At 36.8% G+C, this 13,403-nt stretch overlaps 1 protein-coding gene across 1 annotated transcript in view; it reads left to right on the forward strand.

Annotated features, from left to right (window-relative positions):
• Positions 1-13,403, forward strand: part of PTPRN2 (protein tyrosine phosphatase receptor type N2) — a 592,229-nt gene that overhangs the window by 53,573 nt on the left and 525,253 nt on the right. The window contains exon 2 of the mRNA XM_054390032.1: positions 2,995-3,045. Within this exon, the coding sequence (XP_054246007.1) occupies positions 2,995-3,045 (51 nt within the window). The remainder of the gene's footprint in view (positions 1-2,994; positions 3,046-13,403) is intronic.

Below are 13,403 nucleotides of genomic sequence, written 5' to 3' on the forward strand. Positions count from 1 at the left end.
CCAGAAAATGTGGAGTAAAGAAGATCAAAGCTCAGTACTTATCATGCTGTCATGGATTTTTTCACTTTCTCTAATGGGAGAAAATAGTATTGTGTGCTGCAGTAGTATGTGTTCCTTTAATGTTTTCTTACCACATTGATTTACTCTTCTTTTGTAGTTAGCTATTGTTCCAAGCAGCTGTTGATAAACCACAGGTTCTGATGTCTTGATAAAATGCCTTTCTCAGTGAAGAATATTCTGGGTATCCAGAAGAGAAAGGGAGAATGTGGCTGGACCTATTGCACTCTTGAAAGACTCTGAAAAGAGGGAGCAAGATGGAGCAAATTCTGCCCCTCTCTTACCCCTTTTCTCTTTACCTCTCTCCTAGTCACTGCACCAAAAGGAGGTAGATGAGGAATGGTTGAGTGTGCTAGAAGGGAAGTAGAGGACATCTGTGGAAAAGGGTGACACTGGAGATCTAGAAATTGCCAGCAATCAATAATGACATAAAGGTGACAGACATGCTTTTTGCCTGGATGGGTGAAAGGAGAGAGTGCAGGCAGGAAGGGTAGTTCTTGACTACAGCAGTGTGTGTGTGTGCTTTGGAGCGACAGAACAGAGCAGCTGCATTCAGGTGGTGGAATAATGCTTTCTTGGAGTGTAGAGGAGAATGGGTAGCAGGTGGCTCTGATCTCAGCTTCCAGGTGCTTCAAAATCAGCAGGGGCTGGGTGAACCAGTCACTCTTAATGTGTCACTCCACTAGAAACATCCTGATTGAAACTTTTAGTCTGATACCTTTTAGCTCACCACCACCTCTACTACAAAACTGGCTCTTCCCTCACAGGACACCTTCTACAGCCCTTCACTGGACAAGGACATTTCAGGTTTCTGCTTCTAACTCTTCTGTGCTCTCTCAGGAAAACAAGGCAAAGGCATTTAACCAGGGATTTTTCCTAACCATAAAAACTTTTATTTTGAAAGATAAAATTTCAGACTTCTGAAGACAGAAATATGGAAATATACCTTTCATGTATCTAGCTTATGTTAGCACTTGATTTATTTTTTTTTTTTCTGCAAGCATATATATATTCAAAATTAGCATTACCATATCTTTAATTAGAGCTCTTCTTGTGGCTGTACTCTGTGCTAATGTGTTTTGGCCACTGCCTGTCATCATTCTTGTCTTATGTTCTTTGTCAATCAACGTTTAGTGAAGGCATCCTTCTGCTTTGACTGGAGCAAAATCATATTCATCTCAAAACTGTGCCATGAACTACAGTTTGTGGATTGTGTAGACACATGCTTTTCTACAGCATTCTGCTTACAGAAGCATTCCTGGTCTGAAGCTTCCTGTATCTTTCAAAAACTACCAAATGTATATCCACAGATTAGTGATGTATAGGTAAAAGGAGACAACGCTTCTGTTGCAGTGCATATTGTAGACTTTTCTGCTTCACTTTGTGTATGTGATCTTTTCAGACAGGTGTAGGATAGATGTAGAGGACTCTGCTGGTGCTCCATTATGTCTCTAATTCATGTAGATGTGTTTACCTAGCTCAGGCCTAGCACTGAGCTAATAAATCCTGCTGAGTGACACAGCATTTTAGTTCAGGCTTAATGATGTGCTAACGCAGTTACTTGCTGGAAGGCTATGGGGGCATTCATAAGTCACTTTATTCCCCCAGAATTTTTCTTTTAGCAAGGTTCTGACTTGGGTAATTCATGGACAGAGAATCTTGAGCCTTTCTGATTTTTTTTTTTAAGAGCAACCTACTTCATCAGTTTGATTCTCTGATGACTAGAAATGCATGTACTCTGTGCTTCCATGGAGATAGGCATGGCTGGAGAGAGAGGATTTGCTCCTGTGTTTAGATGTGGTGATGTTCCTCACTGCTTTTTTATGCATAGTGTGAAACTGTTCAACATTAATTTCTCTAGCTCCTTGTGTCCATTTATAAACTTATGGTGCTTCCCAGAGAAGTTAAAAGGTTTAATTGTGAAAATGTGTTCTCTAGGACAGTTTGTGTTCAGTAAACAGCCTTGCTCCTTGGATTTTAGCCAGTCTGATCACTTTATCTTTGTCAGAAAACAAAGTAATGAAACTACTGGTTGGGTTAACACAGAGTGCATGCCCTTAACCGTAGTATGATATTTCATGCTGCTGCTGTACTTGGTCCTTGTCCTAATTCCTCAGCGTGAAGTAACTCTAGAGCAGAGGCATATCGTGCCCACTTCTCTGTTTGCTCTCTTAAATATCAGTAGGAGTTGATTTTTTTTGTCAGAGATAAAGAGAATAATAACTAGAGTGTTTCTTTACCTGGTTAGGTCAGCATCAGAGGAACAGATTACTTCATCTGTAAAGTTATATAAAAGTGGATGAGCTGAGATTGCCTACCTGGATGCAGTCTCTAGGGTGAGGTATGGGGTTGGCATAGCAGGGGCCCATAAAAGCAGCAGGCTTTGGAAGAGATTTCCTAATTTAAATGGAAAAAAGCCCTAGGATGTTTTTCAGAGAGTTGTGCTGATTTGTCAGCTGTCTGTGGAGGTATCATAGTGTTGGTATGGATTACTTTTTTTTTAAAGCCTTTCTTCAGAGAGTTGCTGTTCCTGAGGATCTAGGCATGGTCTACTAAATCAAGGCCTTATTTGAGCAATTTTTACTCAGTTCCTAGGCTTGTCTCATCACAGTAGAAATATCTGTAGGAAACTCCTGATTTCCTGCTGTGTATTTTCAGAGTACTGCAGCATTATTGTGCTATGGTATCATAACACATTCAAAATCAAAAGAATATTAAAGTTCTTCAAATTATGATATGAGAGAGACATGAACAGAGAAAACTGAACCAAACATGTTTCTGTGTTCATAATTTGCATACTGCTCAACTTAGACTTCTAAGGCCAACCAAATGTTTGACTCTTGCTGAGCATTTTACAGCCTAGGAGGTCTTCAGTCTCTACTAGTGATCTGTAGTTTGAAACCTGTATTAATTTTTACTTTTCTGTTGTGTTTTTAGGCTGCCTGTTTGAGGATGACCTTTGCAAATCATCTGAAGTCTGTGTAAATGGTAAGTCTCCAGTGTTTAGTTTGCTGACTGCTTTGTCCTCTGCTCTGTTAATTCTATGTGGTTGATTCAGTAAGACAAATCTATATATGAATGACAAGGAGAGGAAAGGGAAAGTATCAGATATGACTATTCTGGTCATCAGTTAGGGGAAATTTAGTAGTGAAGAACAGATAAATTTTCTGTCAAGCTTGAACATCATCATCTCCTTTTAGGAGAAATGGATTGTAATTAAATACACTGAAATATGGTAGCATTTAATTTGTCTTAATACAGAGTGAAAATAACTGCTCTGCTATCTTCAAGTTGTTTATCTTTTTAGAGGATGATGTTGAGTAATTATTAATCTCCTTTCCTTCAAAAGGTTGTTATTTATTATAATAAGGAAGGTCTCAAAGGAAGACTGCCATTATTCTTGATTGTGCTGCTTCCTTTTTCTGATTTGTATTTTTTTTTTACTTGAGTGATACAGAAGCAGTTTTCTTCTGTTGCCATTCACTTTTTTATTTTTTTTTTTTTTTGCATTACTGAAATGTCTGAATGAGCCTAATGGCCTAGTAGGAGAGATTTTTTTTTTCTGATGATAGTCAAAGACTGCTAATGTGCTACATAAATTATTTAGATGCTAATGAAGGATGGACCATATTTAGAGAGAGGTCTTTTGAAGAAATTATTTTGTAAAATATGTAGATCTGTAATAAGGAATTTTTTTTTTTAGTTAGGTATTATACATGAAATACCTCTTCATTGTCCATCAAACACAGAAATCAATAATATGGTTCTGTTGTTAAACTTTATTAATATCCTAACTTGACAAACACTTAAGATTAAATGAGATTACATTTCCAGTACTGTTGAATGACAGACAAATGCATGCAGGAGACGGAATATAACACAGAAACATAGCTGAGGAGTTGGGAGGAGTTAAGTGGGTTAGAAACTGCGTTTTTAAAAAACTCTTACACAAGAATTGCCTCTAAAAATGTCATTTAAAATTGTTCCAATAATATGCAAAAATTCTTCACTGACAATCTCTGTGAATGACTTCGGGAAGGGCAGTGGCAATGTTCTACAGTGGTGCATTTTGCTAACTACCAATGATATTCAGTGCCTTCAGTCTTCCCTAATGCAAGTGATTTTAATTGGGTTTTATGAGAGGTTACACAGTGTATAGTGGGAAACTTATGCAACATATGACAGTAAAGAAGTGTATGTACTGCAACTGAGAGCAAAAGGTCTTCAGTACAGATGATCCTTTAAAGGCTACTTCATAGCTTCTTACTCTACCTGTTTTCTTAATTGGTTTCTAAAATCTCAACATGGCTTTTATTAGCATGCAAAAGTAAAGTATGGGAAATGTATATTTGAAATCATCATGGACCTTTCCTATAGATCTTCTCCTACTTTGACATAACTGAAACTTAAAGGTCAGTAATGAATAGATTAGTTGATCAATTATATTCCCTAACAGCTGATTGTAAGTAAAAAAAAATACCTGCAAGAATTCCATCAGCGTGATTGAGGTCATTGCAAAGTACTTTTTTTTTTTTTTCCCCTTAGCTGGGGAAATGTCCTTGATGCAAGTAAAAATACACTATTTTTGAGAAAATTAACAATTTTGCAATTATTAAAATATCACCAGAATTTACCTTTTATATGGACCAGAAAATAAGAGGTCCACTTGCTTCTGAGCTGTCCTTTCCATTTTTTCCTGTCCAAAGTGCTTCTGGTTCAAATGTATTTCTGAAGCTCTTAAAAAATCCTGATAAAGTCTGAATGCTTTGCTGAATGGAAAGCTCTGGGTCTTAAGGCTGTGGAGGTTGTTAGGCTCAGGAGCAGAGCTTTGTGCATTTCAAGGTCATAGGAAGGTTTGCCTCCTTTATTGCCACACAGCTGTGTATTTCTGAAGTGTGTTGTGAATGTAGGAAAGAAACAGCAGCTACTTTTGGGGAGCATTTATGAAGCATCTGTGATCTGCAGATCTGATTCTGACTACAGGAAGGCTGAGAATTTTGATCTTTTACCTCAGCCTTCAGCAAAGGTGACTGAACTGACCGCATTTTCAAAAATGAAACTGGGTTTGCCTATTGCAGACATAAGTCTTCACAATGTTCATTTGTATGTTTAAAAGGGGGCATTTAAAAGAAACTGATTTTGTTGTTGAAAGCAGTGTAATCCAGTTGTATGATCTGATATAAACAGCATTACTGTATCAGTTGCATTTCTTACATCTGTTTTGGTCATATGCCATTTTGCAGGGCAAAGAACCTGCTGTAATAATGGTTGTTGACTTTTCTGCTGTTTCCCCTCATCATCTAAAGGTCTCTTGGCTTCAGTGATGGGTTCTCGCTTATGTTTGTTTAATAGCTCCAGCAGAATTCATGCAATATTAATTTATTTCCATAAACCTTTTATCAGTTTCCTGAGCTGCACTGACTCATCAAGTGGTTAAAAAGGAACATATTGTTTCATGTTTATTTTAATGGCATTAGGATAAACCAGGCAAAAAGAGTTAGTTTTCCCAGGCTCTTTCTTTGCAAAGCTAGAACTTGGTGGGATAAAGTGGCTTAGGTGTCATTTACTTCACTTTTGGTACATCATTACCTCTATTTTACAGTTGAAGGAACTGATATTTTCAACCGTCTAAAAGACCTGAATCTTGAAAGCTTGCAGCTAAAATACTTAATATGAAACATGGATATGCTTATGAGTTGCAGATCCAAAAATAAAATAACCTGACCTGCTATGCACTTGGAAATGCTTGCTTCCCCATAAGTGCTGATAAGCTGCTACAGATGCTAAAGGAAGCAAGTAACATCTTAATTACACAAGGGGAAGTTATGGGAGGGAAAAGAATGATGTAAGGGACAGGATTTGAAATGAGGGCATGTGTAGTGACACAGCTGTGGGCAAAGGGGGATATGGCATTCACACATTCACATATGTTTTTCTGTCTGGGTTAGAAGTTAAAGCAAATGAGGTTGCCCATGTATTTATGTTTTCTTGACTGTTGTGCCTAGGATGTGTTTCTATGAAAAGGAAAGAGAAAGAAGCATCAAGAAGGAATTTTTAATTGACCTCAGAGACAGAGATCCTTCACTTATCCTTGAACACTCCTTGTATTTCTGTATTAAACCTAGTACAGTTGGATAAGTGGGAATATGTCATGTTCTGTTTTGCATTTTAAGTGATAAGTAAAGCAGTTTACGTAAAGCATCAGCTTGCATAGCTTCCCTGTTGGAAGGTTTAAACAAACTGGCTTCTGAAAGCAGCAAAGCAAAGAGGAGTTCTTATCCTTTCTTATGAAATCATGCTATTGAATTCTGGCAGCGCCACTGGGAAAGACTCCATGTGGTACAGATAAAAGCATTCATTTAAAAATAAGCATCCCTTATTGTCCTCATTTCTCCCTTTATTAAACTGTTTGAACATTTAGAAAGATGGCATTCTTTCCTTTAGGTTTAATCTTCAGATATTTTGCTTCAGAAATAAGCTTTGTGCTGTGTTTTATCCATGCATGGATACCACGATATCTTTGCTCTTTATCAGAGGAGCCTTTATAAATCAAGGCAGTTTTATTTATGAAGGATGCTGTGGCTGCAAGCCTCCTTCCCACATGAAATCATAACAGGGTTCATCCAGACAAGATCAGATTGTAGAAAACAGCTCTGTGAGGCCAACCAAAAAAAGTTAATTAAATGCAGTCGTTGGCGCAGTGTGCGTCATTAAGTCAAGCCTCGCTGACAGCCACGAAACTCCTCCTAGGAAGAGATGGTTTAATGTCTGCAGTAGTGTTTGAAGATGCTGTGCTTCTGAAAGGCTGTATAAACAGCTCTGCACAGCTGAATCAATATTGCTTTATGTATTCAAGCTGCACTTGTTAGGAGGGACTTAGGTTAGCGTAGTGTGTCAAAGGCATCCAAGCATTGCTGTACAAAGTCATGAGCCTTTCCAAGTTTGAGTGTCTCCAGATAGCTTAGAATATTAATGTACTTTCTTCCTCAGCAACAGAGCTCCTGGAACATTTGGAATCTAAGTGATTGCATGTGTTGGTGATGAGCCATAAATGGTAAACATGTGCTACAGATGATAAGGGAGAGAAGTCAGGATCCCTGAAATGATTTCTTGAACTTAATGTGTTACGCTTTGAGGTTTTCCAGATCATTGCCTGGTAGGATGGAATTACAGAGGGAGGTGCACCTCAGCATTGTTTAGCTAACAGATGTCTGCAGCTCCATCCGCATTTGCAAGGCACTGCTCTAAAGCTATTGAATTTTTGTCAGATGACTCTATAAATCTGTGCCTAAGCTTTCTGAAGCTTTCTAGAAAGCATCAGTGCTTGTTACACCATAGAAGTAACACTAAGTGGGACCTCTGTGAACTGTCACTTTATTGCATATACAGAAAATTTCTGCAGTTTCCAAGGATGTGGGAATTCTTTACAAATATCTGGAGTCCTAATACTATGAGGTAAACCCAAGGTTGTAATTTCTAACCTGAATTCTGAGGTACATGGGAATACATTTGTTTGGGGTAAAAATCTGACCAATTATTTAAGAGTTTCCTTTTAGTGGTCCTTTCACACCAGTTCAAAGAGGTTGTGGGAAGTTTGTCCAAACCAAAACTTTTAAAAATATGCTTTGAATAACTGTCAGGTGCATGTCAATCTAGATTGATACTCAAGGAGTAAACTTTAAGATCTACTGTTGTACAATGATATTCTGAAAAGTCACATCTTCAAAAGTGTTTACACATTTCATTCAGCTGAAATCAAAGGGGAGTTAACAGCTAAATATTCCTGAGAATCTGAGGTTGTAAGGATGGTGCCTTCTTTATTATGACTATTCTACATTTCTTAAAGAGTTCATATATATATCTTTTGAAAGAACTCTGTGAAAATAAACACCAAGATTAAAACTTCCTTAGTTTTCTTCCCACACTTGTTCTCTGTTCAATTATGTGAGTTGTATAATAGGGGCAAGTAATATGGAGTTCATTTGGGATGAAGATTGTTTTCCCATTAGTCTACATACTCCCTCCTGTTAGCTCTCTTTTCCCCTTGTCTTACAAGGCTTTAAAGACACCTGTATTAATACCAGTGTCTGAGCTCCTCAGAATTTATGGGCAGAAGAGATGTTGCAATGTAACTTATTTTATGAATCATGAAAACACAACAAAAGAGAGCAGGAGATGGTGACTGGAGGAAGTGGAGGGTTTCTTGACTCTATTCTACCCCATCCTGCTGATACCTGGCAAATAAATAGTTCAGTTTCTAAACCAGGGGGGCTGGTGTGCTATAGAGTATTTGCTAACAGGAACTCAGTCAGCACTGATGCTGAATGGTTCTGAGCTATTTCAGGCAAAAGCACTGTGGAAAAAAAAAATTAGTTTTACCTGAACATTAAAAAAGCCAGGGCAGTCATAACTTCGTCTGTTTTACCTTACAATAGTGTGATGCTGTTTCTCATCGAGGAAGAGGCCCATCTATCTTTCAGACTGTCTTGTGTTTGTCTTGATATGGTGTTAACATAGCTATCTCTGTGTTAGTGGGGTAGAAGTGTCTAGCACTAGTGGGATTAAAACTGGAGTAATGATTAAAGGGGAAGGTATTATCTTCTCATTAGTACCAGATGTGTAACATGATAATGCAACTATGGTTATCCACCATTCCAGCTGTCACTAACAGCTTTATTTTGGGCATTTTTCTGCAGAGAATCTCAAGGTGTAACTCCTATTTGGCACAAAACCATCACTCAGACTTCACTGACAGCTTGCTGTGCAGCACCAAGTGAAAGCCAAGTATTTATATGCCTGCGTCCTGTGCTGTAGTAAATAAGTATTGGAGTATTGCACAGCATTATTTCATGTGGACAGGCTTCCTTATTCCTATGGCTCAGGCAAGAATGCTGCTCTGTTGTACAGAAACTTTCATTTCTACCTTAGTGTTGTGACTTATGGTAGTGTAATTTCTTGCTCCAAATATGAGCAATGTGCTTCACAGAATCATGGCAAGCACTGCATGTAAAATTGCTTAGCCAGTGTATGCCTGAGGGATTTGAGGGAGACTTTGGTGCCTGATTTGAGACATTTGCTTAAAAGACTCTACCTCCCCACCTGGAAGCTGGGAAGGGGGTTGTGAAAGGGATCATTGAAGAGTAAACTATATTGTGTCCCTCTTTTACCCAGATGATTTATTTACAGTAATAAGATGTGCGTATGCATTTATTGGGATTTGGATGTTTTTCTCTATTTGCTGATGTTTTGGAACTATTATTAGGCAGGATATATACAGTTTATGGTCACTTGGAAAATATATGATACACTAGCAGATTTTTTTTTCCCTTAAAATATATTTAGGTATTTAAGATATAGTCTGTGTCATGTGTCTTCTTAGTGTGTGATGGCCTTCTTTGTCAACTCTTTGGGTAAGGTATATAGCAACTGTTGGCACATTTGTTGGACACATTCCCTATTTCATTATTTTATGTCCAAAAAAACCCACAACAAAAACAAAACCAAAAAAACCTTGTAAATGTAGCATTTGGGAGACCATGGAAAAGTACAACCCATTTGACAAAAGGCATTAGGGAGACACAGTAAAATTTGTGACTGATGAACCATGAAACAGAAGAGCCTGAAAAGGACAGTGTGGTCTATAAAGAAGAGAACACCAAGGGATAATGTTCTGGCCATGAGGTGGAAAGCAAATGAATCCTGGTTTGGAGTGACGCTGGAGCAGTGTGCCTCTGCTGAAAATCCATCATATTTTCAACTCTTGTGTCAAGGGGCATTCAGAACTGTTATGGTTACTTCATGATAGAGGTGTTTGGGTTGTGGTTTTTGAAAAGTAGAATCATAGGCAGGATTTTTTCCTTACATTGTTTCTTTGCTTATAAAAAATTAAAATTTCTCAATCAACCCAAACCCCACCATAAACCCTGCAAAAACATATTTATGAATAAAGAATGGTAATAAAAATTGTCAAAACACAGGAGACTTGGAATTGCTGATTCGAAAGTGATGGCTATGCAGACAGATTTGAATAAGAAATTAATATTTTATATTTTTACAGTGTTAAAAGGATATTTTCTACTTAGTATGTTGATTACTCAGGGATGTGTATTGCCAAAATGAAGTGCATATCTTTGGATCTACTCCTTCTTTTTGGGCTTCACCTGATCTGTTTGATATGAAACTGTGATACTTGCCTTTGTCCTCCTGAATATCCGTAAACGAATGTTGTCTCAGTGCAGCAGTGGTTTACCGGTCAGATTAATTATTATCATTAATTAGCAAGGTACTTTTGATAATTAACAGAGACATTGAAGTGAGTATCTAAAAGAGAACAGACTAGAAAAGTTTGACCACATTTCCTGCCTGAGAAAATTGTGTGCTGCTTTTTGATAATCCTGCTGCTTGTATCTTTCTTTTTGAAAACTTCAGTAATCTAATAGTACATATAGTTAAGTGATACATATGGTTAAAATATGGATCATGAATCATACCATATATTGTCCAAATGTGCCAATTTTACAGGGCCATTAATGAATGTCTCCTGACTGTTCACTCTGCATTTTCTTGGCTGTGTGGGAGGCAAACCCTGTAGATTTCTTGCATGTCTTCTAAATAACATCCTGTTGAATGTTTTTTCACAGTTACAAGTTTCTGTCCTTAAGATGTCATATGGTTATGGGGGTGTCCCTGCCCCTTCTGCCCCTCCTCCCCTTCAGAAGCTCTTTCAAAACTTCTCTTTGCTGGCCAGATTGTGCCTCAAGTGAATTACTATAACCATTTACTGAACGTTTTTGTGCTGCTGACTTCGTAGCATTTGACAAGCACTAAGAGTTTGGTTTGTTTTGTTTTTTACTTTCAATCTGCCTTTAGACAGTTAACATAATAGGAAAAAAATATTTATGGTTTGTGAAGGGCAATGTTGTAGTCCTGGCTAAGTAACCTCTCACAGAATGTGAGAACTGAATAGCAAAACCTTGTAAGTTAGATCACCTGAATGCTTTTCTGCCTCAGCAAAGCAGAACTCTGATTATAGTTTCTGCATGACATGGGGATTTTTGTCTGGAGATAGCTCGTATGTGAAAATATATTCAACAATATTTAACAACCATGACATCAGATAAGAAGTTAAGGATGAAGGAAAGACTTTATAATATTCTAAATATGAAATGCAAGTTCATATATTTGTTCTTCATATGCAGATAATATATATATGAAAACAACTTTCAATGATTGTCATCTGAACAGATGAACTAAATAGAAGATGCTTTTATTTCTCTTTCCTCCTTTTTTTTTTTTTTTGGTTTTGTTTTAAATAAAGAATGTAGATGTTTTATCCCAAGTCACTGAAAGTCCTTAATTGGGCTGGATTTGGTCCAGAGTAGAACATTCATCCAAGGAGAGACAGAAAATATATACCTTCTCTTTCTTTTTATGCTTAGAATAAATGTTCTGTAATAAAGAACAGTGAGAGACTTTTTTGTTCTGCGTCTTTCTTTACTAAATAAGAGCAATCTGAAAGTGAACTAATTATAGTACTGTTGATTAACAGGTAAAGGCCTGGTAATGAAAAGTCATTCTCCATATAAAGCAGTTGAAGCCTTTAATTTAAACAGAGTTTTCTTTCATGCCCCACAACTTCCATGGCAACAGCAACAAAAGTTGTTCCAGAGGTAGACAGAACAATAAATATATTTGATGGTCCCAGACTATTTATTGTTATTTAGTCCCTTACTTAAATAGCTTTGGCCATTGCTCTGCATAAGCTGAGAAATATTTGGTTGCATTTGCTGCTGTGTCAGCATGTTCCTCTGTTGGCCCTAAGGTAGGATCAGCATGATTTAAGAAGGTTGACAGCAGAGAATGGTAAGGGAGAGTAAGGGAATTCATCATTTAATGTTTGGACTCTAAACTCTTAAAGGAAAGATGTCTGTCAAAGGAAAATATTTTGGTTTTTAATGTAATTGAGCAAGCATTGGTGTTAGAATAATATTACAAATTCAATATGAAGGTTGAAAATGTGTACTTAATTTATTATATTTAATCTTAGGCCTTTTAATGCTGTACTTAATCTTTCAGCACTGACTCTCTTTGGAGATTAGACTATGCTATCATAGGTGGTGGTTTGTTTTTGTTTTTTTTTTTTTTTAAGTTTCCTGGAAGTAACAGGATAGGTATAATTGTGAGCAGTTGCACACTAGTCAATTTTTCAATGACAAGAATGTGTTTTGCTAGCTTTATCTATCTGTTATTGAACTGTAATTGATTCTTTCTCTATGGTGAACTCTATACTATGTAAGAGAGAGAAGTATTAACTGACCTGAAACTGTATAATGTGCTGACAGGGGTGGGGAAAATTTAGAATAGAGTTGAAAATTAAGATCTTTCTTCAGATTTTTTCCCCCTATTGTCTTCTTTCTTGACTCCTGCTCTATTCCTGTGAAATCCAGAGAAAAAGGGTACTGTGTTAAACTGACAGTAAGATGGATGGACATTTGGATGGTATGGTTGCCAATAATTTCATAGTTTATTGGACATTTATAGAAGACAACCTGCAATGCCCAATCACAGTGGAAGCAGTTTAAATGGATTGTGGATTTCCAAAATTAAATCAATCCATTTCCTTTGGAGGTGAAGTTGTGGGGTAGTGGAGTCTGTTTTCTTTTAAAATTTTAATTAATTTTCTAGTTTTAAGTAACAAGCTTGACTTTCTTGTGTTTATTGTGACAAAAGAAACCCTAAACTTTTCCAAGTTTATTCATAGAATACCAGGTTGGAAAGGACCTCAAGGATCATCTAGTCCAAGTTATGAGACTCTTGTTAGTATTTGTATTTTTATCTCTTTCTAGGTTATTGTTTCAGCTCCCTTCACTGTTTAACTTTCAAGTTTGAGATATAAAGATTTACTACACTTCTACAATAATGAAAGAGTCCTACTTTAATGACAGCCTGCCTTCATTTTAATGGAATTTCACTGATGGCTTATGCTAGCTAATTTAATAGAACAAACTGTTCTTTCACTGACAGCAGCTATTAGAAAAGTTCCCTCTTGAATTTGTACCTATAATTTTGTTTTGCCTGGATCTGTTTGAATGATTGTGTTCTAAATATTGATTTAGTTTTTTTTTGTTGTTTGTTTTGTTTTTACTTCTAAAATTTCTGTGAATAATGGTTGAATATAAATGAACCAATATAGTCAACAAAACATCAGATAATGTAATGCTCTTACACATTTAGGAAATACTAGTCCTGTTCCATGACCCACATTTCTTTTTATTCACTTTCATTTTGTTATGGTAAATTTAACTTTAGATGCCAAAGTTCACTCAATGTTATTGTTAAAAATGTTT

This window comes from Indicator indicator, chromosome 20 (assembly GCF_027791375.1).
Source record: "Indicator indicator isolate 239-I01 chromosome 20, UM_Iind_1.1, whole genome shotgun sequence".
In the NCBI taxonomy this organism is placed as follows: Eukaryota; Metazoa; Chordata; class Aves; order Piciformes; family Indicatoridae; genus Indicator; species Indicator indicator.